The sequence below is a fragment of the Dermacentor variabilis genome, chromosome 2 (genome assembly GCF_050947875.1).
Source record: "Dermacentor variabilis isolate Ectoservices chromosome 2, ASM5094787v1, whole genome shotgun sequence".
Taxonomy (NCBI): Eukaryota; Metazoa; Arthropoda; class Arachnida; order Ixodida; family Ixodidae; genus Dermacentor; species Dermacentor variabilis.
In genome coordinates this window covers 163,894,025-163,921,173 of record NC_134569.1, presented here as the reverse complement: position 1 = coordinate 163,921,173, position 27,149 = coordinate 163,894,025, and the positions used below count along the sequence as shown (strand labels likewise).

Genomic DNA, 27,149 nt, shown 5'->3' with positions numbered 1-27,149 from the left:
TAAAGACTGCTTGCGGTCCACCATTGCATCACTAAATAATAATAATGACGAAGAAATTGGCTTGAATGTTTGCTCAGCATTACAGACGTCCCGACAAAAGTCCGAATTTGTAATTCAGACAGCTAAGCGTTCCTCATCTAGTCCCTGGTGGAACAGCGAATGCACACGAGTTTATAGAAGAAGGAAAGCTGCTTGGAAAAAACTTCTACATAATCAGAGCCCACAAAATTGGAAAGATTATCAATTTATTTCGGCAACCTTCAAACGTACTATTAAACATGCAAAAGATGAGTACGATAAAAACCATTTTAATTATCTATCTAATTCCAAAAACAAACGTGCTTTATTTAATTACCTTCGTTTTAGAAACAAACTCCCAATGAGCATTAATGTAGACTCAGTCGTATATACCTCACAGGAAATGCAGGAGTCCTTAGAACTACTAGCTATAGGACTGGAGAGTCGATTCGCAACGCGTCTTCAAACTTCTGCTTTTTCTCCTGCATTCTCAGGCTACAAGGAGATATCCTATTCGGAAGTAGCAAAGGTTATGTTACAGTTGCCAACTACAGCGCCTGGCCCGGACGGCATAACAAATGCAATGTTAAAGATTTTCTTTCAAGAAGCTCCACGTGAGCTTCTGAAGTTGCTAAACTACTCTGTTAGTAACGCATGGATTCCACAAGAATGGAAGATCGCCAAAATTATTCCGTTAATTAAAAAACCAGGGGCAGGGTATACTATCGACAACATCAGACCAATTGCGTTGACATCAAACATAGTGAAACTTATTGAAAGAGTGCTTCTCGGACATATTTTAGAGTTTATTGACGACAATCGATTGTTGAGTCCGTGTCAAATTGGATTTCGATCTGGCTATTCAATATGGCACGCGCATGTAGACCTTGAAAGTCGCATTAACATCGCCAGACAGGAAAAACAATACGCGGCTCTAGTTACCTTAGATATATGCAAAGCCTATGACAGCATTGAACATACAATTTTAACGAATCGGTTACAGAGCCACTGCTTTCCAGGCTATATAGTAGCATGTGTGCATGAATTTTTAAAAGACCGGGAGTTCTATTGTTTTCGAAGCGGCTATTCTTCCAGTAAATATAAGCAAACAAGAGGTGTGCCTCAGGGATCGGTACTTTCACCAGTATTATTTAATATTTTACTGAGCAGAATCCCCGTTCACCCAGCTGTCAGTACATACGTTTATGCTGATGACATTGCCTTTTTTGGTATCGCTAGCGACATATACTCTGTTTACGAAATACTGCAGTCGTATCTAAGGGAACTGGAAGGCTGGCTGGATAGCTTACACTTAAACCTGAATGCTAATAAGTGTGCTATCCTTGTTTTTCCCGTTAAAGACCCAGTATACATATCGCTTAACTATCATCTCGAAGATATCCCACAAGTAGAATCACTAAAATACCTTGGAGTGATTTACAACGGAAATCTTAACTGGCGGCCGCATATTGAATATATTGCGACAAAAGGAGCTCGTTCAATGGGCATTTTGCGCAAGTTGAGCAACCGAAGAACAGGTATGCGAAGAAAATCCCTCTTGATGGTGTATAAGATGTATGTTCGTCCGGTGTTAGAATTTGGATGCGTTTTATTCTCAGGTGTTCCAGCATACAAGCTTCGGCCGCTAGTTTTGTTGGAACGAGAGGCGCTACGTATGTGCTTAGGCCTCCCAAAATTCGTTTCGAATGCCGTATTATACCTGGAGGCAAGAATCCCACCCATAATATGCCGATTTCGCCTTCTGACAGTTCAGACTTTCCTAAGGCTATATGAATCCCCATTAAACCGCCTTCAAATTATTTTCCTCTCTAATCCAGAATTATTTTTTCCTATTCATTGGCCCAGGTTTCATAGACCACAGATTATATTTGTGCAAACATTACTTGAACCACTAAATGTGCACATTCGCGAGGTGCTTCATGATAATACGCATTCAAATTACCCAGAGATCAGGTTTGATGACATTTTCCCAAACCACGCGAAACTCCTCCCTTACGGCATTTTAAACGCCATGTTGCAAGACCACCTGAGCAGCCTAGAAACAAACGTTATCATTGCAACAGATGCCTCACAGTGCGAGGAAAAAGCTGGCATTGGAATATTTTGTCCTGCGCTCGACTGGTCTTTTTCTTTAAGGTTGCCTGATTTTGTGCCTATTTTTCTGGCCGAGTTGTTAGCAGTAATCCTAGCTTTACGTAAATTAGACCCAATTATTACAACGGCTGCCATTCTGACTGACTCCCTTTCAGTATGCTCTTGCCTTACCGCTACTAATGAGTCACCCATGCTAAAACTATTCCGCTTACTAGTTCCTGCCCATGTGCGATGTGTTTATTTGATTTGGGTGCCAGGGCATAAAGGTTTGTTTTTTAATGAAACTGCTGATTCACTGGCAAATGCATCACTATCCGGCCCTGTTCTTCCTATTCTACCAGTGACAGCACAGATCACGGCGACAAGATTTCGGATGCGATCAATAAGATTAGCCTTATCAAACCCACATTTGACTGCTTCTCCAGAGTATAAGCACCTGGCATTTCCCTGGCATAGCGAATCCTGTGACACAAAGATGCTGGAGGTCTGCCTCACCAAATTACGCTGCCGCATACCCTCGCTGAATTTCTACTTACACAGGTCGGGTTTGGTTCCCTCCCCCCTCTGTTCTTTTTGTAATGAGGAAGAGACGATACACCACTTTCTTCTATCTTGTCGCCGCTTTACTGCGCTTAGAAAAAGATGGTTGGAAATACCTTTTCGAAGAATTGGCCTGGACTTGACAGAACCTGCAATTCTTTCGTTCGGAGCGTCCACTTTGGGATTCAGCCACACGGATGCATGCTTCGCTGTCCGAACATTCCTTATGGAATCTAAACGAATGCCCTGCTAAATTCCTTTATTTTTGTTTTTACTTTTAAGTTAATTATTACCAATTCAATATTACCTTCCTGATGTTATTTAACAGGCAATTCTGCGCTATTCAATGCTATTTCAATAACTATTAGGAAATTTATGCTCCATAATAATTTCGAATAATCCACCCATCTCTTGGCCAATCCCCCATCGTGGGTAGGAGCCACACGCATCACAGGCCACAACAACAACAACAACAAACACATCGGAATGCTTGCCAGTACAGTCATTAGACGTCTCGGTATTCGTACTGTGACCGGAGATGGCGCTTGCTTGTGTATAAACCAAAGAACACGTACTGTGAGTGAGTGAGTGAGTGAATAAACTTTTATTTGGTCCAGCAAAGCGTGATAAAACGCGCACCCGGCTAATCCCATGACAGGACTGACAGATCTAGTCTGCCGGCCCGATCGCGGGCGCGCTGGACGGCCAGGATTTGGTCCTCAATGGCGGGACTTCGCAGGAGCGCGTCCCACTCTTCCTTGGTGAACTTCGGGCCCAGCGACCCGCACTCCCAGAGCATATGAGGCAACGTAGCTACCTCACCACAGGCCACGCAAGAACAATTTGGATAAATCTCGAGATATATGCTATTAAGGGACGCCGGATTTGGGTAGGAGTTCATTTGCAGAAGTCTTAGTGTGACCGCCTGCGGCCTGCTTAGCTTGGAGTGAGGCGGGGGGAAAACCCTCCTCTATAAGTAAAAGAACTTAGTGATTTCGTTGTGCGTGAGAGGCCTCCCACCCGCGGTCGCCCGCGGTCGCTAAATACACGCGCATCCTTGTGGGCAAACTCGTTGAGGTTCAGAGGAACCCCTTCAATCGCCCCGACGTGTGCAGGGAACCAAAGGATCGAGTGTATGCAGGTGTTGCCGTGTTTGGCGCCTTTCAGGATTTGAATTGCCGGCCGGGCTACCCGGCCTTTCTGGAATGCACTGACGGCCACTTTAGAATCGCTATACACCCTTTCTCTTCGACCGTCTTGCATGGCGAGTACAATGGCCACTTGCTCGGCCACCTCTGGGTTCGTCGTCCGGCCGGAAGCACAGTTGATGACTTTGCCCAGCGTGTCAACGACGGAAACCGCAAAAGCCTTGCCGTCTCGGTATGCAGCTGCGTCCACGAAGCTGGCTTCGATCTTGCCCTTGTTTATTTGCTTTAGTATATTCAACGCTCTTGCTTTGCGATGACCTGCATTGCGAACGGGATGAACGTTGCGGGGCAAAGGGGCGACCACCATCTTCTCCCCTATTTCTCTGGGGATTTGGGTGTCTACAGCCAAGTTCTTGGTGGGTGCGAGTCCGATCTCCTCGAGGATACGCCTGCCGGCCGGCGTGGTGGACAGCCGAGTTAGCTGGGCCCGTTCCTGAGCCTCGGCTATCTCCTCCATGGTGTTGTGTATGCCGAGCCGAAGGAGGTCCTCTGTATGCGTTCTGATGGGCAGCCCGAGGGCTCTCTTGAATTTTCTAATGAGGGCATTAAGCTTTTCCCGCTCGGCTCTGAGCCAGTTGTGCATGGCCACCGTGTAGGTGAAGTGACACAGCACAAAGGCGTTGATGAGCCGAAGCACGTTGTCCTCCTTGAGGCCACGACGTCTGTTCGTGGCCCTTCGGACGAGGCGAAAAGCATTGTCGGTTTTCGCAATTATCTTGCGAAACGCCGTGCAGTTGCCGCCGCGTGATTCTATGAACATGCCCAGGACTCTGATGGTGTCGACCCTTGGTATCGGGTCCCCGCCCCGAGTGAACAGGTGAATCTCACTTTCCGAGACCGGTTTCCAGCCCTTGGGTCTGCCGCCTTTTTCTTTTCTATAAAGCAGAAGCTCAGATTTGGTCGGGGAGCATCTGAGTCCGGTGGGTAGCACGTACTGCTCCGTGACGTCTACCGCCTCTTGCATGGCGCTTTCCACTTGCCCTTCGCTACCGCCGGTGCACCAGATGGTGATGCCGTCTGCGTAGATGGTGTGTTTGATACCTTGAACTTGGGCCAGATTCCTCGAGAGGCCGATCATGCAGATGTTGAAGAGAGCAGGCGAAATGACTGAGCATTGCGGCGTGCCCCGTGGGCCCAGGAGCACCTCGTCGGAGACAAAGTCGCCGATCCGCATCTTCGCTTTCCTCCCCGTCAAGAACGAACGGTCGTAGTTATATAGTCTGGGGCCCAGCTCGAGGTCTGCCACGGAGGCCAGATTGTATTCGTGGAGAACGTTGTCAAACGCTTTCTCGAGGTCGAGTCCGAGCAGGGCCCCTGGTACTGCCGTCGATGATTTGATGTTTGATCATCTTCACGGCGTCCTGCGTTGAGAGACCGGTACGAAAGCCAATCATGTTGTGTGTATAGGTGTAGTTCTCTTCGAGATATGTGTTTAGTCTGTTGAGGACGACGTGCTCCGCTACTTTCCCGACGCAGGAAGTGAGAGAGATCGGTCGGAGGTTGTCCACGTTCGGAGCCTTGCCGGGTTTGGGGATCAGGACGACGTTGGCGGTCTTCCATTGCTCTGGGACGCTGCCGTTTTTCCACGTCTCGTTGATCTTATTGGTGAGGTATGCTGCATCTCGTCAAGGTTCCGCAGCATCTTGTTGGTGATTCTGTCGGCACCTGGCGCACACTTCACATTCAGCGGAAAATGGCTTTTCTAATTTCCCCCATGGTGAAGTCTTCGTCCAATTCCGGACGGGCTGGGCCGAGGTAGTCGGGAAACCGGTCTTCCTCGTCTCCGTGCTTTATGGGAAGGTATTTCTCCATGAGCTTGGCAACCAGCTCGTCCCCGGAACAGGATGTGGTAGCTTCGTGAAGGGCTCGGGCGAGTGTGTGTTTCTGACTGGATCTGGTGCTGCCCTCGTCGAGGAGATGTTTTAGCATGCCCCAGGACTTGCCGTTACGCATCTGCCCGTCGATCGAGTCACAGACCTCGTCCCATTGCTGCTGGCCGAGGGTCCGACAGTGATCTTCGATGGCCTTGTTAAGCTCGGAGATCTTTTTCCTCAATCTTCGGGTAAACCTTTGTCCCTTCAATCTTAGAAGCAGCGCCTGCTTGGCCTCGATCAGATAGGCCAGCCTACTGTCCATCTTTTCTACCTCCAGGTCGCTGACGATCTTCTTAGTGGATGACTCGGCGTCACTCTTGATTCGCTCGCACCAATCTTCCAAGTCTTTCGGGACGGGTGCGCTGTCGTAGCCGCGGAGCCTGCGAAAAGGTCCCAGTCTGTGACAGTGAATTCTCTGGATTTACTTCGGGTGACTTCGAAGCGAGTCTCGAGCACACAATGGTCGCTACCAAAATTTATTGCGGTGTTACTTCACTCGGCTCCCTCGACGTTCTTCACGAACGTCAGATCGGGGGTGGTGTCCCGGCTCACCGAGTTGCCGATTCGCGTGGGGAACGCGTTGTCCGTGATGAGCGTGAGGTCCATTTCGTTGGCGTTCTGCCACAGACCCCGGCCCTTCCTCGTGTCGTAGACGTACCCCCACACTCCGTACGGTGCGTTGAAATCTCCGACGACGACCAGGGTATGGGTGCCGGCCAGGTCGACGGAGTTCTTGAGTATCGTTTTGAACTGCTGTTGCGAGTCCCTAGGATTGCTGTAGATGTTGAGTATAAACACGCTGTTTCTCCGCTGGTTGCGTTGTTTCGTGTTGAGCAGAACCTCCGCCATGACGTATTCGACCTTGCAACTCGCCAGCTTCAGGTCGTGAGACATGTGTCTAAGCCTCCTGTCAACTAACGCTCACACTCCCCGACCTTCGGCCTGCACGGAGACGGCACGATAACCAGAGAGGGATGCGGCAGAGACGAGGGTTTCCTGTAATGCTGTTACTTGTGGTTTGTTAGGTAGCGATCTTAAATATTGCTGCAACGGAGCCCTCTTAATGGAGTACCCCCTGCAGTTCCACTGCCAAATTTTGAACTCCTCTTTGGAACTATCCATGATTAGATAAATTGTCTGGGGTACCCGCTGTAAGCGCAGGTGCACGCAAGAAGTTCCCCCCACACTGACGTGCCGATGTGCTCGTAGCCCTGATTTGAGTCACCGACGCGTTCGGAACAACGACCTGCATCGGAGTTACAGACGTATTATTTGGGATCACCAGACGCTCGAGGGCGTCCATGCGATCGGCCAGCGCGCCTAGGCCTCTCCTCGGGTCTCCTATGGTGACTTGCACCTGTGCTAAGCCTTGTTGTAACTGCTGCACGCTCTTAGTGAGCGTGGCCAGCATGCCTTTGATCTCGTAAGTTTGCGAATCTGAATCGTCCTTACTGGAAACTGCCCTACGCTTGGCGGCCCCAGCCGAGCCGCTGGCCGGAACTGGTGCTTCTGTGACGGTCGGCGCCGACGCATTGGATGTAGCACTCTGACTGATTACCAATTTCTCATTCTGTATCATTTCGCTAGCCATCTTTCTGACCATTTCTTTTAAGTCCGCGTTTTCCATAAGGCGCGCTAGCTCGGCGTCCCTGGCTTGCTCTGGAAGCGGGTCGCGTGGGCCCCGGGAGGATCTCGCGTGGGCATCGCCAGCAACAATATCTGCCCACGATAGCGTCGACTTTCTCTTCCTCTTCTGGCCGGCACTGGACCCATACCGGGCCAATGAGACAGAGCGGCTCCTGGAGCGGCTTCCGGATCTGCCCCTGGACATAGATCTGCCCCTGGACCCGGATCTTCCGCTGGACCTGGAACGGCGTCCGAAAGGCGGAGAGGGGCTCCTGGATCTAGAGCTCCCGCGAGCCGCGGAGCGACAGGCGGCGGCCGGGAGTTGTCGCTCGCCCATGGCGAGGGCCGGAGACTTGCTTCTATTGGCTCGGGATCAGTCCCCGCGCCTGCGTCTGACGAGGTACGGCGTCTGGTACCTCTGCTTGCACTCCTTGGCAGCGGTGAAGTGTCGGCCTCCGCACAGCCTGCATTTGGGGTCGCACTTGTGTTGTTCGTCCGGGTTGGCGATGCCGCGTCCCCTGCACATAGTTTAGTCCGGCGAGGGGCAGACGTCCGCTCGATGCCCGAGGCGGCCACAGGCGTAGCACACCTCCACTTGCTTCCTATATAATGCACACCTGACAAGTGTGCCGCCGTACAACACGTAGTTTGGCACCTTGTAGCCGTCGAAGACCACAACCACGGTGCCCGTGCTCTTGATTCGTTTGGCTCCCAAGGCCAGCGGGTTCTTCGAGTTTACAATCTTGCGATCGAGCTCCTCCGGGCCTTCACTCGGTGCGATGCCGCGGATGACGCCTTTGCACGTAGAGTTGGGCGCTGCTTCGTACGCGTTCACCTCGTGCTGCTGACCGCCAACAGCGATGCACTCGACCCTGACGTAGAGGGTCGCATTCTCCCTGCTCGAGGTGCTGATGACCATGATATTTTGTTGGAAATTCGGGCACATCGTGTCCGAGTCGCGCTTCGCCTGGTCGAAACCGACTGCGTTCCATATGGCCTCGCCCACAACTGTCGGCCCCACCTTGCTGATGTTCAGACCTCCCTTCGGCCTGACGATGATCTTCGCGTCTTATTTGGGCAGCGGAGGCATCCTTCCACCCCGAATAATTTTGGCTTTAGCGCTGCTGCGGTCTCGGCGACCCTTTGCGGTCACGTTGTCATTTGGCTTAGCTCCGGTAGAAATGGCACCAACTCGCTCGACCGGCGCCGATTTGGCTCCGGAGCGCCTGGCAGCAACGGCTTGCCATCCGGGATCCTTGGAAAATTCCTCGGGAGTCAGAAGCTCCCCTTCCACTTCCCATTCCATCACTGCAGACACTGACGAGAAAAGCTGGCACCGCAGCATCACTTCGCCGCGCTAACACAAGCGCGAATAGGGTTAGCGTCGCAGCAGCGTGGTCTGGAAGGAAAAGGCGATAAAATCGCAACAAGGCCACCCATATTCAAGAGTCGGGTGTCTACGGGATCGCCACAACTTAAAGAGTCCGTTGGTACTAGAATAGTCGAACTGGGCTCAAATTAAATCACCGAAATCATTTTCAGAAGTGGGAGCCGGTCTTCTCCGCTTACTGACACGTTCGTCGTCGTCGTCTTCCCCAACACGTACGGTGTCCTGCGACGTTGGCCGCTTTACACGTCTAATATGCTCCACCGCATAACAAGACTGTAATGAGTCAAAGATGACTTCAGAAAGTTTTCCTCATTCCCACTCCTCAACGCATATCTGTAATGAAGCGACTCGAGTTACGCCTATAATGCCCACACACAAATGGCTTGGATTTAAATAGGACTGGCTAGCTTCCTACTGCATAACGACATTTACGATGCGGCTGTGCCTACACGATGTTTCCTCAATTTTTTCTTATTCGCGAGGCTTGCCTTCTTGTGCTAGAGCGCAACTACTCAAGCTGAGAGTTGGCTGCATGAACGTGTGCGAACGTTTATACAAACAAGGACGTGTGGCCAGTCCATCGCGCACACCCGTGAGCAAAAGTATAAGTACTACAGAGTCGCCGTAAAAACAAAATTTCGTAATTGACACGCATAAACGGAGACTGATGAGTGCACTCGAAAATTCGCGATGCCAAGTTTGGACTGCAGATATTAATGTCAGGTTGCATTCAGAGACAGAGGAGAAAATGAGTTCTATTGCACAATCCCTGGTCCGTATACTTTTGCGCACGGGTGTACGTCTTGCAGTTGCTATGGGACACTTCAGCACCTGCATGATATCGGAGTGTCCCACTTTCAGTGCGCAGCGCATGTCGACAGTGAGGGACTATCATTTCCTTGGCCTGCAGTGTACGACACTCGACGAATGTTTGTACCCGACTGTTTCATCGCGATCTCCTTACTTTTCTAGTAGTAGCCAACTTAGGTTCATGTCTGTAGCTCCGACATTATTTCTTCTATTAAACATTCTTTAGCAACGTGACCTTCAGTGACCGGTCCTATTGTGTTTGACCTGTGCTGTGGTTTCTGCTTTATCGTTTTAGATTTGTCCTGTTGCTCCTTCTTTCCTCTTTGCTCCCCTACTTTTTATCTTCAATCCATTTGTCCGTTTCTGTCACTTCCTTCCTGTAGAGTCGGCAGGCGTTGTACCCCTTCCGGTGGCAGTTGCCAGCCTGCTCCTCCCTTTCCCTTTCCTGTCAAATGAATACGTTTTCGTAGCAAATAATAATAATAATAATAATAATAATAATAATAATAATAATAATAATAATAATAATAATAATAATAATAATTTATTCGCGCTGGTGTTGGGTTAGTTTTCCGAAAGATCTATGGTCGTGCCCTACATTCGGGAAGATTGGTCGGAACACGAGAGTTACTGAGAAAGTCGCGAGACTTGGCAGGTATATAATACGCTCACACAACAAGGAAAACATAAAGCATCAGGTCACACGCACGCACGCACGCACGCACGCACGCACGCACGCACGCACGCACGCAAATTTGCGTGTGCGCGCATGCTTCCGAAAACGTCGCGATGTCCGTTCGCACGCGACTAACTTCTGCGTCATGACGTCGCAATCTTCTGTTCGCATGCGACTACCTTCTGTGTCATAACGTCACGACAGTCACTTCCCAGGCACCTAAACTGAAAGTGGCTGTAGAAGAGCTAGTATATTAAATTATTTAGGGCGTTCTGGGGCTTGCATGCATTTATTTTACACAGTTTAGAGGTCTAGGACCTTGATTTAACGCAAGAAGATGAAAATTACCGCGAACACGCGAGTACTTGTTTGAAAACGTGCACCTACTATAAGGAAAGCACAAACCGACACATTCCTTACAGAAAACTACAAGCTATATTTCATAATACACATACTTCCCAGGAATGCGTTGTCAACCCATAAAAAGACCACATGACGCCCACACCGCTCCAAACAAACTCATAGGAAGAGCGGATCGCTCCGCAATAGAGCGCCGATCCACAGGTCCGGAAATGCTTGGTCGATTTCATCCAGGAAACTCATCCAGGAAATCAACCCTGTAACAGCTCGAAAGGGCTCGCAGTATTGAAATAAATCAGATTCTTGAAACAAGACCTCAAATAACTCAAGGCCCGAACATTGGGAGCAGTAATGAACGTTTATTCTCTTACTCTTTGTGAAACCTGGTTAAGAGCGAAATAGGAGCCACCAACAACGCGCACGACAGGCCATTCAAGCCATGGCAAACCATTTAAAAATTCGATCATTCAAACCGTGTGCCATTTTCATCGGTATAATCGAAACACTGCTCGTGACTGGTTGAAAAAAAAAGAAGCACAACAGAAAGGTATAACAGCGAGGAGAAATAACTGGCGCATAGTCGCGTATCGGGTGGACGCCACTGGCACGCGGACGAGTCGGTCTGGTTGCAGACAAAATGGCCACGTCGTGTCCCGCGTTCATTCGTTAGAGTTAAATCGCAAGGACAAGCGCAAGTGCAGCATTCACTGGGCGACACGCCTGTGGTCAGTTTGTCTGCACGAAATGTCTTCTCCAGAAGTCGCAGTTGGCTTTCTCCGGGAAGCTGGGCCCTTGCTTGTACGCGCTGTCCACGTCGTAATCCAGCACAAGCGCGCCGTCGGCCGAAGGTTCCCAACGGCGCCACAGCATGTTGGGAAGAACGTTGGGGTTCCTGCAGTCGGGAAAGGGTGCTTTAGAACGCGCTGCAACAGCGCCGGCAATGCAAATCGCTTTCTGGTTCAAGCAACTCGCTGGCAACGTGTGCGCGTTAACGCGCTTACGTGGAAGGTATATTCCATTTTATTTCACATATTTGTACCCGAAAGGCCTGAATGCTGAAGGCAATACATAAAAGTGGGGGAGGAGTAGAGAAGCGGAAATAAACAGAATATATAGTGGTAAACTAACACATTCGAGAACTGTTATAAGTAAACAGTTACTACCGCAAGAAAACATGTCGTGGCTTTTCTTTGGGGGAACCCGTATGGGTTTCCTTTGTGGCCATTGCTGTGATTAGGTGGGTGTCTCATTTTCCCTTTATCAATTACTTCTCTCCTCCTCGCGGTTTTCCGCAGAACTATTACATAAGATTTTGCCAAATTACACCAAATTTGACTCGGTTTCATATTGTCACGTGGTAGTGACGGTGAAGAAAGAAGCAATACGGTGGAATACAAAACTAGCTTTTATTGGGCGAACCTGTGCCCACAAAAACAGGCTACACTTATAGCACAACGATAGCGGCGAACACGGTCGGCGATCGTCGGAAAACTGATCAGCGGGTCAAGCGCGTCGGCTTTTATAGATCAGTCGTCGAATGTTCCAGATTAACTGATGGGACCCGCGTGTCTTCCACAAAGTTCTACACCATTCGTGTCACGCGATGAAATCTGATAACACAAGGTTCGGCGACAACAGACACGCGGATAGAAGCGTCGATAACTTTCCAGAAACGTCGGATACATGCAGGCGCGTCCCTCGCTGTGGGATTACAGTTGTTAAGCGGCGAAACGTAGTTGCCCAATAAAGATAAGTACACGTGTCATTACCCCCCTCTTAAAAAGCATCGACCCGATGCTGTAAACAAACGAAAGTAACAAAGAAAAGCACTCGTAGCAAAGAAAACAACAATCTAAAGGAAGTTCATCAGCGTCCGTAAAATGGTTCAGATTTCGTTAGATGTATTAGCGGCTCCGCGATGCGCGAAAAGTCCTTGACAAAGCGCCTATAGTAGGCACACATGCCAAGGAATCTGCGCACTGCCTTCTTGTCGATTGGCTGCGGGAACTTTGCGATGGCAGCTGTCTTCTGCGGGTCGGGGCGCACTCCAGATTTGCTGATGACATGGCCTAGGAATAGAAGCTCATCGTAAGCAAAGCGACACTTTTCCGGCTTCAGGGTGAGCCCTGATGACTTGATGGCCTCTAATACTGTCGCAAGCCGCTTAAGGTGATCGTCGAAATTTCCGGCGAAGACGACGACGTCATCCAAGTAAACAAGACAGGTCTGCCACTTCAATCCTGCTAAAACCGTGTCCATCACGCGCTGGAACGTTGCATGCGCCGAGCACAGTCCAAATGGTATAACCTTGAAGGCCGTCTGGCGTGATGAAGGCGGTCTTTTCGCGATCCCTTTCGTCGACTTCTATTTGACAGTAGCCAGACTTGAGGTCCATCGATGAGAAGTATTTAGCATTGCAGAGCCGATCTAATGCGTTGTCTATCCGTGGGAGGGGGTATACGTCTTTCTTCGTGATTTTGTTCAGTCGACGATAATCGACGCAGAAACGTAGGGTTCCGTCCTTTTTCTTCACTAAAACAACTGGAGACGCCCACGGGCTTTTCGACGGCTGGATGATGTCGTCGCGCAGCATTTTGTCGACTTGTTGTCTTATAGCTTCGCGTTCTCGCGTCGAAACTCGGTAAGGGCTCTGGCGTAGTGGTCGAGCGCTCTCTTCGGTGATTATGCGATGCTTTGCGACTGGTGTTTGTCGAATCCTTGATGACGTCGAAAAGCAGTCTTTGTATCGTCGAAGCAGACTTCTGAGCTGTTGCTGCTTAATCATGGGGAGACTTGGATTTATGTTGAAGTCTGGCTCGGGAACTACGGTCGTCGGGGTAGATGCAACAGAAGCCGAGAGGACAAAGGCATCGCTGGTTTCCTGTATTTCCTCGATGAATGCGATCGTCGTGCCCTTGTTGATGTGCTTGAACTCCTGGCTGAAGTTTGTCAGCAACACTTTCGTGTTTCCTCCGTGCAGTCGAGCGATCCCTCTTGCGACGCAAATTTCACGGTCGAGTAGTAGACGTTGGTCGCCTTCGATGACGCCTTCTACGTCAGCGGGTGTTTCGGTGCCGACCGAAATAACGATGCTGGAGCGAGGCGGGATGCTCACTTGATCTTCGAGCACACTCAAGGCGTGGTGACTACAAGGGCTCTCCGATGGTATCGCTTGATCTTCCGACAGCGTTATTGACTGCGACTTCAGGTCGATGATTGCGCCGTGTTGGTACAGGAAGTCCATGCCGAGAATGACGTCTCGTGAACACTGTTGCAGGATAACGAAAGTGGCAGGGTAAGTCCGGTGATGAATGGTAATTCTTGCCGTGCAGATTCCAGTCGGCGTAATGAAGTGCCCTCCAGTGGTCCGAATTTGGGGGCCCTCCCATGCAGTCTTAACCTTCTTCAACTGGGCGGCGATGTGTCCACTCATTACGGAATAATCGGCCCCTGTGTCGACTAAGGCAGTGACTGCGTGGCCGTCGAGAAGCACGTCAAGGTCGGTGGTTCTTTGTCTGGCGTTGCAGTTAGGTCGTGGCGTCGGATCACGGCTGCGTCGTGTTGAATTGAAGCTGGAACGTCGTTTCTTCAAGTCGTCTTTCGTCGGTGTAGTCTTGGCTTCCTGACTTCGTCGGGACGGCGGCGTGTCGTCATTAGGTCGTCGAGATGGTTTCTTCGTCGTCTTCGTCGGCGGCGGAGGATCTTCGTCAGTTCGACGAACAGCAACCGCACCTCCATCGGTTGCTGCTTTTAGTTTTCCGGATATGGGCTCGCAGAGCGGCCCCGGGCTGGGCCGGTGTATGGTCGGTGCTGCGGCGACAGGTAGCGGCCTGGTGACGGCGAACGGGACGGTCGTCGAGGGCTCCACTGAGTAGCGGCGAGGTAGTCGGCGATGTCACGGGGGCGTTCACCTTCCCTCGGGCGCTGTGCGTTCACGGCGAAGCCTCGCAATCCCAGGTCGCGGTATAGGCATCGGCGGTACACGTGGCCGGCTTCGCCGCAGTGGTAGCAGAGCGGGCGGTGGTCGGGGGCGCGCCAAATGTCCGTCTTCCTCGCGTAGGTGCGCTGGGCGACGGGTGGGCGTGCTGGCGGCGGCGGCGGTGGACGACGGAATTGCGGCGTTACAGGGCCCTGGCGTTGTCGCGGAGGGGGCGCTTGACGGCGTGCGACGGCGGCGTAAGTCATCGCTTCTGGCTGGGGCTGCGGTAACTGTGGTTGCACCTCAGGAACTCCTAGCGATCAGTGCACCTCTTTCACGATGTCGGCGATCGAGGCCACTTGAGGCTGCGACGATGGCAAGACCTTGCGCAGTTCTTCGCGCACGATGGCCCTGATGGTCTCGCATAAATCGTCCGTGGCCAGTGATTGAATTCCGGAGTAGCTTGTTGGCTTGGTGCGTCGGTCAAATTGCCGGTTCCGCAATTCCAGTGTCTTCTCGATGCTCGTCGCCTCACGAAGAAACTCGTCGACGGTCTTCGGTGGGCTTCTTACCATACCGGCGAAAAGTTCCTCCTTTACACCACGCATCAGCAGACGTACTTTCTTCTCCTCGGACATTTCTGGGTCGGCGTGGCGGAACAGACGGCTCATTTCCTCAGTGAAAATCGCGATCGTCTCATTCGGCAGCTGCGCTCTTGTCTCCAGTAGAGCTTGGGCTCGCTCTTTTCGCAGGACGCTTTGAAATGTTTGCAAGAAGCCGCTTCGGAAGAGGTCCCACGTCGTCAAGGTGGCTTCTCGATTCTCGAACCACGTCTTGGCGGCGTCCTCCAGTGCGAAATAGACATGGCGTAGCTTGTCGTCGCTTGCCCAGTTGTTAAACGTAGCGACCCTCTCATACGTTTCCAGCCAGGTTTCCGGGTCTTCAAATGTGGAACCGCGGAACGTCGGTGGTTCCCTCGGCTGCTGCAGCACAATGGGGGACGCTGGGGCTGCCATTGCGGTTGCCTTGGCCACAATCTTCTTGGTCTTCTCAGGTAAAAGTCCGTGCTCCGGGGGCAGCTGTTGAAGACGGCGGCTTGCTCGGTGGTCCGGGACTACGTTGGTGTTCTGTTTGCGGTCTGGGCTGGGATCACGGCTTGTCGGGGGCGTCCTGTACATGGACGAAAAGCACCTCCACCAGATGTCACGTGGTAGTGACGGTGAAGAAAGAAGCAATACGGTGGAATACAAAACTAGCTTTTATTGGGCGAACCTGTGCCCACAAAAACAGGCTACACTTATAGCACAACGATAGCGGCGAACACGGTCGGCGATCGTTGGAAAACTGATCAGCGGGTCAAGCGCGTCGGCTTTTATAGATCAGTCGTCGAATGTTCCAGATTAACTGATGGGACCCGCGTGTCTTCCACAAAGTTCTACACCATTCGTGTCACGCGATGAAATCTGATAACACAAGGTTCGGCGACAACAGACACGCGGATAGAAGCGTCGATAACTTTCCAGAAACGTCGGATACATGCAGGCGCGTCCCTCGCTGTGGAATTACAGTTGTTAAGCGGCGAAACGTAGTTGCCCGATAAAGATAAGTACACGTGTCAATATATAGCTTCTTTAGGACTCTGAGAAACGATATGGGCAACGTAAGTCTGACACTTTAAACACTTGAATAAGTAATTTTGTCAAAAAGCTGTTACTAACGAACCCAGATTTAACATTTATTGCACGTAAGCCACCAATAGGCGTCATAGCGAAATATAAACCAGGGGCCGTATAACGTAAAACTATTCCAATGTTTATTCCAATCTCCTGACGTCAAATTTGCGTAGCCGCCGACGCAAGCATCGGGCGGTCACCCGCAGGGTTGTCTGAACAAACCAATCAAATGCTCCCCTCCTTCATAGAAGGTCACTTTTGTTTGCTTCAAAAACGAATAACATTGCCTGCAATGAGCGGCTTGTCTTATCTAATTGGCTTACAAGAGGCGAGGAGCATGCTCAAGTGGAGAGGGATTCGATGGGGCCGAGCCACTGCACTGAATATCTTTGCGAGGACGAATCGCAGACGCCGGCACCACCCTCTTTATCCGGTTATCGATTGTCAGCGCACCGGCTCGGCCCCATCGAACCCCTCTCCACTTGAGCGTGCTCCTCGCCTCTTGTCAGTCAATTAGATAAGACAAGCAGCTCAGTGTAGGTAACGTTATTCGTTTTTATAGCAAACAAAAGGGACCTCCCATAAATGAGGAGAGCATTTGATTGGGCTCTTCAGGGAACCCTGCGGGTCACCGCCCGATGCTTGCGTTGGCGGTTACGCAAATTTGACGTCGGAAGATTTGAATAAAAACATATTGGAATAGTTTTACGTTATAGGGCCCGCAATATTAAAGACAGAGGCGATAAATCAGTCTGCATCATGTGAGGGTAGAAATAAGCTATATCTCAATTTAATAATTTCATGGGAAGGGTGGGAACGTTGTTCTAAATAAAGTTTATCCTCCCCAATTCCAGACCGTTCGGAACCTGTGTGAACCGTTTCAAACTATTTGCATTTTTGCTCCGGAGTTGCACTTGAGCTGAACTGGAAGATATGCAAAAAACTGAGCCTGAACGCGAACCGAACCCGAAATATTTTCGGCTCGAGAGCCTGTGTGAATGCATTAAGGCTGAATGTGAAACAATTGAGACTAGATGTTAATTCGAGCGTACCCGGTCCCCGCAAATCCAGCGACAATCCTGGCAAAGTCCCGGGCGACCACCATGTCCCGCGCTGAGACCGGCTTAATGGCGTCCAGCTCAGCCAGGAGACCCGTCGCAAACATGAAATCGATGAACTGTGGCACTCCCTGCCAAGCGGGCCACGTCCTGTAACTGGGGCTGTATCCGAACTCGTAGAAGAACGCCCGGCCACCAACGCTCGCAGCTTCTTCCAGGAAGAAGAGCGTGGGACAGTAGATGAGAAAGTCGCCCATGGGACGCGCCAGCTCCAGCAGGAACAGTTGGCCCAGCGTCTCATCCAGTACGCTGGGCCCGTCGAAGCCGTAGTGGCGCAACACCGAGTCCACGTCTCGGATGCCGTAAGCCTCGAGGAAGGCTAGGAACACCGACAGCAGCCTGCGGTTCAACGCTGCCCAATGTAACGTCAGGGCCCCTGATGACATGAGGCGCGGTTACCGCAAAGTGATTAAGCTGAACATGCTTTCTCCACAGAAGTCAGCCTTGTGTCTTTCACTTTGGAGGTTCAGTATTCAGCGCCGTGCTGACAAAGTCTGAGTGGAGTGGAGTGGAGCGCGCAAGGTTATAATCGCCACTGCAAAGACGCCGGCCGTGGACTCTCTGACACGTGTGGATGCAGGCGCGTATGCATGATCAATAAGTTCAAGGGCGATTTTTTTCATTTTTCATTTATTATACCCCTCAGGGCCAAGGGCATTACAGAGGGGGAGTGGTAAATACAAAAGGAAGACAAAGACAGTTATTTACATGAGTGTTTAAATGGCACCTGTATATACAATATTAGCTAAGGCTTCACGGAACTGTTCATAATTAATAAGGCCTACAACTTCGGCGGGAAGATGGTTCCAGTCGCGCGAGGTTCGCGGCAAGAATGATTGTGAAAAACTTTTAGTGTTGCATGACAAAATACCAACTTTGTACTGATGATCAATGCGACGGGATACATAAATTGGATGGGGGATGAGGTGATCTCGTAGGGTATGGTGATGGTACAACTTGTGGAAGAGGGCAATACGAGACACTTTTCTGCGAGATGCCAGCGATGGGAGGCAAAGATTAGATTTCATGTTAGTTATACTCGCTGTGCGGTTGTAGTTAGCAAGAATAAAACGTACAGAGTTATTTTGAACCATCTCGAGGTCAGTGATTAGGTTTTCATGAGCAGGGTCCCATACCGGAGTCGCGTATTTGAGTTTGGGTCGTATTAATGTTTTATATAACAAAAGTTTCAAATTAGTAGGTACGTTGAAAAAGTTGCGACGTAGGTAGCCAAGCATGCGATTAGCGTTTTTGATTATGTTTTCAGTATGAAGAGACCAGTTCAGGTTAGAAGTGATGTAAACACCAAGATATTTATATGAAGAAACTGATTCCAACGACATGTTGTTAATGTAGTACGACGGTATTATAGATGTTTTCCTAGAAACACGCATGACTTTGCATTTGTTAATATTGAGCTCCATTAACCATTCATTGCACCAGTTCCCTATCGTGGTAAGGTCTGACTGAAGTAATTCAATATCGTTAGCATTGGTAACTTCTCTGAAGATGACGCAATCATCAGCGAATAGATGGATATGGGAGTTGATAAGCGAGGGAAGATCATTAATGTAAATTAGGAACAGTAGGGGTCCAAGGACGGAACCCTGTGGAACACCTGAACGGACTTCTGTAAAACCGGAGTTAATGCCGTTAGCACAAACAAATTGCGAGCGGTTGAGAAGAAAACATTCAATCCATTTCAAAAGGTTACTGTCTATGTTAAGTAGTTTTAGTTTATGAAGTAATAGTTTGTGACACACCTTGTCGAATGCTTTTGAAAAATCTAAGAATATACAATCAGCTAGTGATGATTTGTCAAGAATATGGTGTAGTGCATGTGTAAATGATATTAATTGGGTTTCACAGGAGTAAGATTTCCGAAAACCATGCTGTGCTGACGTAAAAAATGAGTTCAATTCAAGGAAATTAACCAGGTTAGTAAAAATAATATGTTCGAGCATTTTACAGCATGTACTGGTGAGAGAGATGGGACGATAATTATTTGGGGATGCTTTGCTGCCAGATTTATACACTGGAATCACTTTGCCTATTTTCCACTCATTAGGTAGCGTACAATGGTCAAGGGATTGCTGGAAAAGTTTGGATAGTATAATGGAAGAATAATATGAAGTGTTTTTTAAGAATTTCGAGTTAATACAGTCGTATCCGGGAGCAGAATGAATGCTTAGTCCGTCAATAAGCTTAACGACACCGGATGGAGCAACAATTATGGAGGGCATGGTAACATAATTACGGTGCTGTGTACTTGGCATATGTGTGCTGGATGTGGCTGTGAAATTTTCTGAAAATGTATGGTTTAGTATGGTGGCAGAAAGGTCAGAAGGAATTGGAACACCGGAAGAGTCTGTTAAGGCAAGGCTATTGTCAGTCGAAGGCATAATTGCACGCCAAAATTTTTTAACATTAGTGGTAAGCATTGAAGGGAGAACCTGTGATTCGAAGTGCTTTTTGGCGTCTTTGAGCGCTTGCACATATGTGTTCGACGCCGCAGTATACGATGCCCAGCGTTCAATTGTGGGTGAAAGCTTTGCAATGCGGTAGAGACGCTTCTTTTTATTTGATAAATGCTTAATGTAATTATTGTACCAGGGAGAGTATGTGTGAGTTGTAATGGTGCGTTGAGGAATGTACTGTTCAGTTAGATGGTTGACTATAGCTGTAAACATGTTCCAATTAGTTTGTACACTACGGTGTTCAAAGCCATTAAGGAAAACGTCAATAAACGAAGATAGGGCATTATTTATGGCCTGATAATTTGCTCTGTAGTAGTCTCGTATTATCTTTTTCTTCTTTTTAGTTTTCGGACGGTCTAGTTTAATATCGAACTGTAGAACTAAGTGGTCGCTAATTCCTGGCAGGTACGTTACAGGCGATACTATATCGGGTTGATTAGTGAAGACTAAATCTAATGTATTCGCCGTGGTAGCTGTTATTCTAGTTGCCTGAACGCAGATCTGCACGAGTGAGAATACTGAACACATATCTAAAAAGTCACGAGCTTGAGGTGAGAGTGGGGATATTAAAGGGGGGTCGGTATTCCATGTGATGTTTGGTAAATTAAAATCGCCAAGTAGGAACAGCGGTGATGAAGGAAAGCGTGTTGCAACGGTGTTAATAGCGTCATAAAGTTCGTTACTAAAGCTTGGTGACGACGAAGGTGGACGGTAGCATACCCCTATTACAACTTTTTGATGATTAAGTGTTATTGCTGACCATACTAATTCTAGTTCAGTCTGCACGTGTATACATGATGATGGTATATCATTGGAAATTGCGAGAAGCACACCGCCGCCTCTCTGCGTGCTACGATCACAGCGATAGAATGAGAAGCGGTGAGCATTGACGAAGATATCAGCGTCGCAGACATGCGCAGTGAGCCATGTTTCGGTTAGCGCGATTATTTTAGCAGAACATGTATCGATTGCTGATGTGAGTGAGTTGTACTTGTTAAGGACGCTTCTGATATTAGTAAAAAGAAGCGATACTGAAGCCGAGGATGTCTGGCCACTACCCCTCATTCGTCCCTAGGAAGAATTAGCAGAGATAGTAGCAGAGGGCGAGCTGGCATGTGCGCTTTTCGTATCAGTGGAAATGACAGTGGCAGTGATAGGGTCGTACATGTAAGATTTCTTGTTCATAAGTAACTTGTTGTGGCGCAACTTATGGGTTGGGGATCCAGGTTGGATTTTCGCAAAGTCGAGCAACTTTTTTCGTGCTAGACGTGTTGCGACCGAGTAATCTTCACTAATGGAGACCTTGCTTTCCTTCAGGCTGTTGCGTTTCGCGAGTATTAAGTCTTTAGTTTTGAAGTTCAAAAATTTTGCAATAATAGGGCGACATTTGTTAGGTACGAATCTTCCTAAACGGTGTGCGCGTTCAATTTCGTGAGGGGAAAGGGGCTCAGTTAGGCACTCACTAAGGATAGAAGTCAGTTTTTCCTCAGTCGCCTGCCAGGTTTCATCGGAATCTGGGATGCCATAGAAAATTAAATTGTTACGCCGTGACCGGTCGTCAAGATCATCCTGCCGCGATTGCAAAGTAGTGGCCAGTGCAGAAAGTTCGTCTGTTTGAATGTGAATGGTGGCAATATCCTGGCTGAGTTCGTCTAACCTTTTATAATTTTCCTCTAGCTCATCTAAACGGTTTTGAATCGCTGTGATTTTGGTTTCAATTGATTTCTGTCCAGTTTTAATCGCTTTAACGTCAGCTGCCAATTCCGTTTGTGTTTTAGAACTATGTAGCGAACGGGTGTGTACGTCCTTTAGCAAGTGAAAAATAACTTTCATCTGTTCAGCGGGATCCGAAGGTAAAGATTCAATGTCTAAAAAAGCTTCCGAGCGGGTGGTTTTGGGCCCAGAGTTGCTCTCAACATCACCCGCGCGCAACAATAAAAGGGTCATAGAGAAACATTCACAACAAATTTCGCTCAACACTTGTGGACACGGGAACAGCAACAAGCAGACGTTATTGCTCTTCTTAGCATACAAGGGATACAAGGGATACAAGGGATTTAACGGTAAACGCCATAGAAATACGTTAGCATTACGTCGCACTGCTTTTAGGTCCCGCATCCGTCATTTTAACATTGTTCACCACCTTGGAAAGTGTTGTTCAGGAGCTCACTCGACACACGTCCTACCTCTTCGATGAGCAAAGTCAAACTGACATTGGTCCGGAGCATACTTTAGAAAGAAGGAGCACCCGTACTAGAAAGGCATGTTAGCTTACTTACGTTTCGGCCGTGCACCGCTTTCGTCAGAGTAAAGAATGCGCTTCTTTAAAAGCCACAAGCGAGCGAGAAGTTTGAGAGTTATGGGTTATGGCTGAGAGAGAGAGAGAGAGAGAGAGAGAGAGAGAGAGAGAGAGAGAGAGAGAGAGAGAGAGCCCTGCGTGGATGGCGTGCATGCGTGGTTAATAAATAAATATGCACACATACACGTCCTGCCAAGCTCTCCCACCCCCTCTTTACTTCTACCAAGATACCGGCTTTCCGCACTTCACACACATACACTTTTTTCCACGCTGACACTCCTAACGCTAACGTATTAATATAATTACTGCTGTCGGACAGCATTCGAGGCCGTACCATCGGCCGTGCCAAGCTGAGTACATCAGTTTTTGTTGAATCACCGAAGCTATGCAGCATTCACCTCAAACATTCCTTGGAAGCGAGACCACCTACAGAACGTCGCACGCTGATGAAGCTCCCTCGGTCTTGAGATAGTTCATATCTCCTTCTCGAGCGCGACATTTGCAGCACATGTCCACTTCCACCGACTCTCGGAAAGCACCACGACACTGTGCGCTGTGGCGTTGGCTAGAAAAAAACTAGAGAACTGACTATTTAGGAAAGCAAGTCCTAATTTTTCGGTACCCATAAGTTAACCCCATGGGGCTGCCTTACCTTCGGGGTGTTAGTGTTTGGTCGACCGCCAAGCTGAACGCCTGCATCAGTTCGGACACGTGCAATGTGCCTTCGTCCCTCGCGACGCCCACCAGGAAGTCGACTTGCTTGAGTCTCTCCTCGGAGAGCACGGGGCCCGCCAGCTTCCACGGGAAGTCGCGGTTCGCGCTGGGAGCGAAGAGGACGAGGTCGCTGCTGGTCGCCAGCTCGTCGGTAGCCAGAACCGTGGCGAACGCGCTGCGCTTCCGCAGGCACTCGACCACCCGTCGTCGCGTCGCGGTGTCCGGCAGGTCGCGCCGGCTGCCACAACCGAGCACGTCGGCCAAGGCGTTGCCGTTGAGCAGTGCGCGCTGACCCGCGTTGCCCGGCTGTGGCGCGAACGGCGAGCCGCTCATCAAGATAGCGCGTCGTATAGGCGGCGTGTCGTTGCGGGCTAGGTGGTAGCCGATGGATGTGGCACCAGCGTCCTGGCCGAGCAATGTGACACGTTGATTGTCGCCGCCGAAATAGTGGATGTACCTGGATGGATTACGTGCTGGTGGTTAGGGTAGTGACCAAGGGTTAGATACAATTCTGCCACGTAACTTGCCATGTGACATGCTATCGCACAAGGGGTCCGGAATGACAGCCAAAGGTGTTCCTGGAACACTTTTTTTTTCAAACCTGATAACACACTGGAGTGAGTGCGATGCCTTTCAATGAATGTCCTTCCAACTAAGAGGCCTAATAGTAACGAATATTATCAAGAGCGCAATGTTTATTTTCCATTTCCTCACAACTGAACGTCTCATTTCAGTTGAGGCGGCACTCGTGGCAATGCCCCTGCCGTTGTCTCTTTCTTCCTTTTTCTTTCTGCATAACCCTTCAAAGTTGGCGTCTGTCAAAGCAGTGCGAGTGCAACAAAGGAGTGGTGGCAGGATGGGCCGCGTGCATTGACAACCGCTGCTTCCCCATTGCTGGAGATTGGAGAGGTGTGCACGCGTGGGCAAGATTTCGCTCGACAGTAACCAATGACCGTGAACAATCGCCAAGTGATTGGCGTCCATGAGCTGTCGCGGGGATCTTTGATGCGTCATAGGCGGGACGTAGAAGGGTCTCGAAAACTGCAGGCGCGAGTGAATGATCTTTTATGCGAGATTGTGGACTTCTTGCTGCCTGCAGCGGAGTGATATTTTGCGCACTTCATGACAATATTGTTTGCAGATCATGAACGTTTCTTTAACGTGTTCAAAAAGTGTAGCAGTATCCCTTAGGTTGCCGCTATGCTGCTTCTGCAGTTTTAGTGACAAGCAAGCCTGCCTCAAGATATAAAACCTGCATGCGCATGCCCACACCATGTGGTCGCAGGCGTGTGCATGAAGGCCACCGCACAGGCGAGACTGGCAGCCCTGGCGTTGTATGTAAACACGGTGCAGGCCTGTCGTGCTGGCCTCCGTGTCCCGGAGTTTTGAATGCACTACCAGAAGTCATAAAGCTTTCGTCGGCTACGCGTCCGAGATCGGGCAATGCTTGTTCTCGGAGGCCATGAGCCCGTAGACAAGGTGCTTGGTGGTGTAGAGCGTCATTATTGTAACCAAGAGGGAAGGAAATGTCTCGTTACTGGCCTAGAGCGCTGCCACCGGGGAGGCCAGTGATTTTGTTGGCCTGTAGCTTCAGGTAAAAGCAGGTGACGTCCGCTCGATGCATCTCTCGTAGTTGGAGCCAGCGCGAAACAAAGTTCTGTTGTAAAGCTGTATTGAATGTTTTTTTTTGACGTTCTTAATTGTGACTGATCTGTCTTCGTGTAGGTTTTGTGCGACTACATTGACAGGAAGAAATTGTTCAACACGGTACCTTACTGCTCCGACCTGCAAGGTAGGGCAGGCTACCAAAGACAATGTTTCTCAACATACTCCAAAGGGGAGATGCCAGAATAAGTTTGTCTTCTTGAAATGGCAAATGGCATGGTAATGCTATTCACGCAGTCTTGTCACTATTTAGATTCCACTTACTTCATTTGTACCGATGTCCTCCAATTCATCTGAGTGGACTGGTATAGTCGCTTTACTTCACATATTGTCACCATTATAGTGATGCTGAACAATCACAGTGACACAACGCAAGTCACGAAAATAACAGTTGATTCGGCAAACCTGTGCTGCCTGTGCCAGCAAAACTAGCACAATGATAGCGTCGACCACGCTCGCCAACCGTCGAAATCTGATCTTGGGTCAAGGGCGGCGGCTTTTATACATGACTCGTCGAAGGTTCCAGCGTAAGCGCTGGTGCTCGCATACCTTCAAAAAAAAATACAACACTATTCGCGTCGCGCATACAACCTGATTACACAAGGTTCACTGAAAACATAAACAAGTAGAATCACCTGTAGCCTTCGACTACACCCCAAATGATGCAGGCGCGTCTTGAGTTGAGCAAAAAAGTTAAACTGTTAGCGGCTGAAATGCGGTCTCCGGAAAAAGTATAAACGAGTACACGTGTTAATCTACACCCCCCCCCCCCGCCCCCTCACAGGAGCGTCATCCCGATGCTGGAAATAAGAGAAAAGTAAAAAAAAAGCGCAGGTAATAAAGAAAAATAAATCCACAACGAATGAAATAGCCAAAGTTCGTTAGCGCTGGTAGAACGACTTAAGGTGCTCAATATATATTACTTTAGATTGTGAGTGTCGACGCTCTGTGCGTAATGCCCACTGGCACGACCTCATAGTCCAATGGGCCAATACTTCGGAGGATCTTGCAGGGTCCGAAATAGCGTCGCAAAAGTTTCTCGCTAAGTCCTCGGCGTATTGGGATCCAAAGCCAGACATGGTCGCCGGGCTGGTACTCCACGTAGCGTCGCCGAAGAAAGTAGCGCCGGCTGTCGGTCCTCTGCTGGTTCTTGATGCGCAGGAGGGCGAGCTGTCGAGCTTCTTCGGTGCGCTGGAGATGGGCAGCGACGTAGGGAAAAATAGGGAAAAATATGGACAAATAGAGAAATACGGAGACAACCTCAACGCGCACTAATACTTCAAACGTTATTTCTTGATCGCGCAGTAGAACTACTGGTTTACGAACAACAAACCGAAGAGACGCATCAGCACAAGAGTGAAAAGACAAAGTGAAAACTACGTCATGCTCGTGTTTCTGCATGTAGGCAAGTTTCATGTTTGCAAACAAGGAACCTATGGCGTCACTAGCGCGCAGAGCCTTGATGAAACATATAAAAAAGAAGTACCTTTTGCGATTTCGTCGAGCCACTCCAATACGTGGCCGCAGTAATCTGCAGCTTAGCTTATTTTCCCTGCACGATGTTAAAAGACCCATGAGCAATAAAGCCACGCGTGCCTGCCAGAACCAGCAGGTTCGCGGTAAGGAACGGTAGTAGTATGCACGACGTCATCGCCCGGAGCCGGTCTATACGGGAACACTAGGCCCTACAGCGGGCGCGCACCTGTGCACCCATCGGATGGCCAGGGCCTGGTCGAGCAGGCCCACGTTGCCGGGCGCCTCGGGCACGAGCATGTTGAGGAATCCGAAGGCGCCCACCCTGTACGCGGGCACGACCACGACGGCGTCCCACAGCGCGGCCGCCCGCCGGCCCTCGTAGAAGGGGTACGTGCCCCCGCCGCCGAACTGGAAGCGGCCTCCGTGCAGCACCACCACCACGGGTCGGGCACGACACCGACCGCCGCTGCTGATCGTGGCTGCGCACCCGCACGATCGGATAATGCGCTGTGTTCCGTCCGGAGAGGTTTCGTGCTGAAGCTTCCCGGCTTCCGAAGGATGCATGGCCCGTTGCTATTTTTGTGCCATACGAACGCAACCTCGAGATTCATTAAGCAGTTTTAGCCCGTTGCATATATATGCGTGATTACTGAGAAAACCGGGACGGGGGCATGCAAAAACGTGTGTGCGCTTAGTTTGCTAGAGTCCAGCATCGTGACTGCTAAGCGACATGACTTGAAGATTGACTACGTCCATTTTTTGTTTGTTTTCTGTCCCGTGCATTAGGGGCGCGTTAAAGATCCCCTGGTGGTCAAAATTAATCCGGAGTCCCCCGCAACGCCGTGTCTCCTAACCAAATCGTGGTTTTGGCACGTAATATAATTCAAGTATTTGTTTTCTTCGTTTAGTTTTTTCTCATATATTCAACGGCAGAAGTATATATGTCACGTGCAGTGTGAGTGAGTGAGTGAGTGAATAAACTTTATTGTAGGTCCGGCGAGGACGCGAACTCGTCGCGCACCCGGCTAGTCCCACGGCCACTACGAACTTGTCTCGAATGCACCTAGGGATCACGTGCAGTGTCAATAAATATTTTACTTGTAAGACAGCGCAGTGTGTGTGCCACCCATTCGTTCTTTTGTGCCTCGTCCTTGCGCATGCTGTACATTGAAAATCGCGTGTATTGAGATT

The 27,149-nt window shown here is 49.6% G+C and overlaps 1 protein-coding gene across 1 annotated transcript; it reads right to left on the bottom strand.

The window, feature by feature from the left end:
- Positions 1 to 11,343: 11,343 nt before the first annotated feature.
- Positions 11,344 to 26,522, bottom strand: LOC142570530 (cholinesterase 2-like). The gene is made up of 4 exons (XM_075678904.1): positions 26,185 to 26,522; positions 22,756 to 23,274; positions 17,262 to 17,666; positions 11,344 to 11,509 (listed from the first exon to the last, which is right to left on the bottom strand). The coding sequence occupies exons 1-4, from the start codon at positions 26,520 to 26,522 to the stop codon at positions 11,344 to 11,346; spliced, it is 1,428 nt and encodes a 475-aa protein (XP_075535019.1).
- Between the last annotated feature and the right edge of the window lie 627 nt (positions 26,523 to 27,149).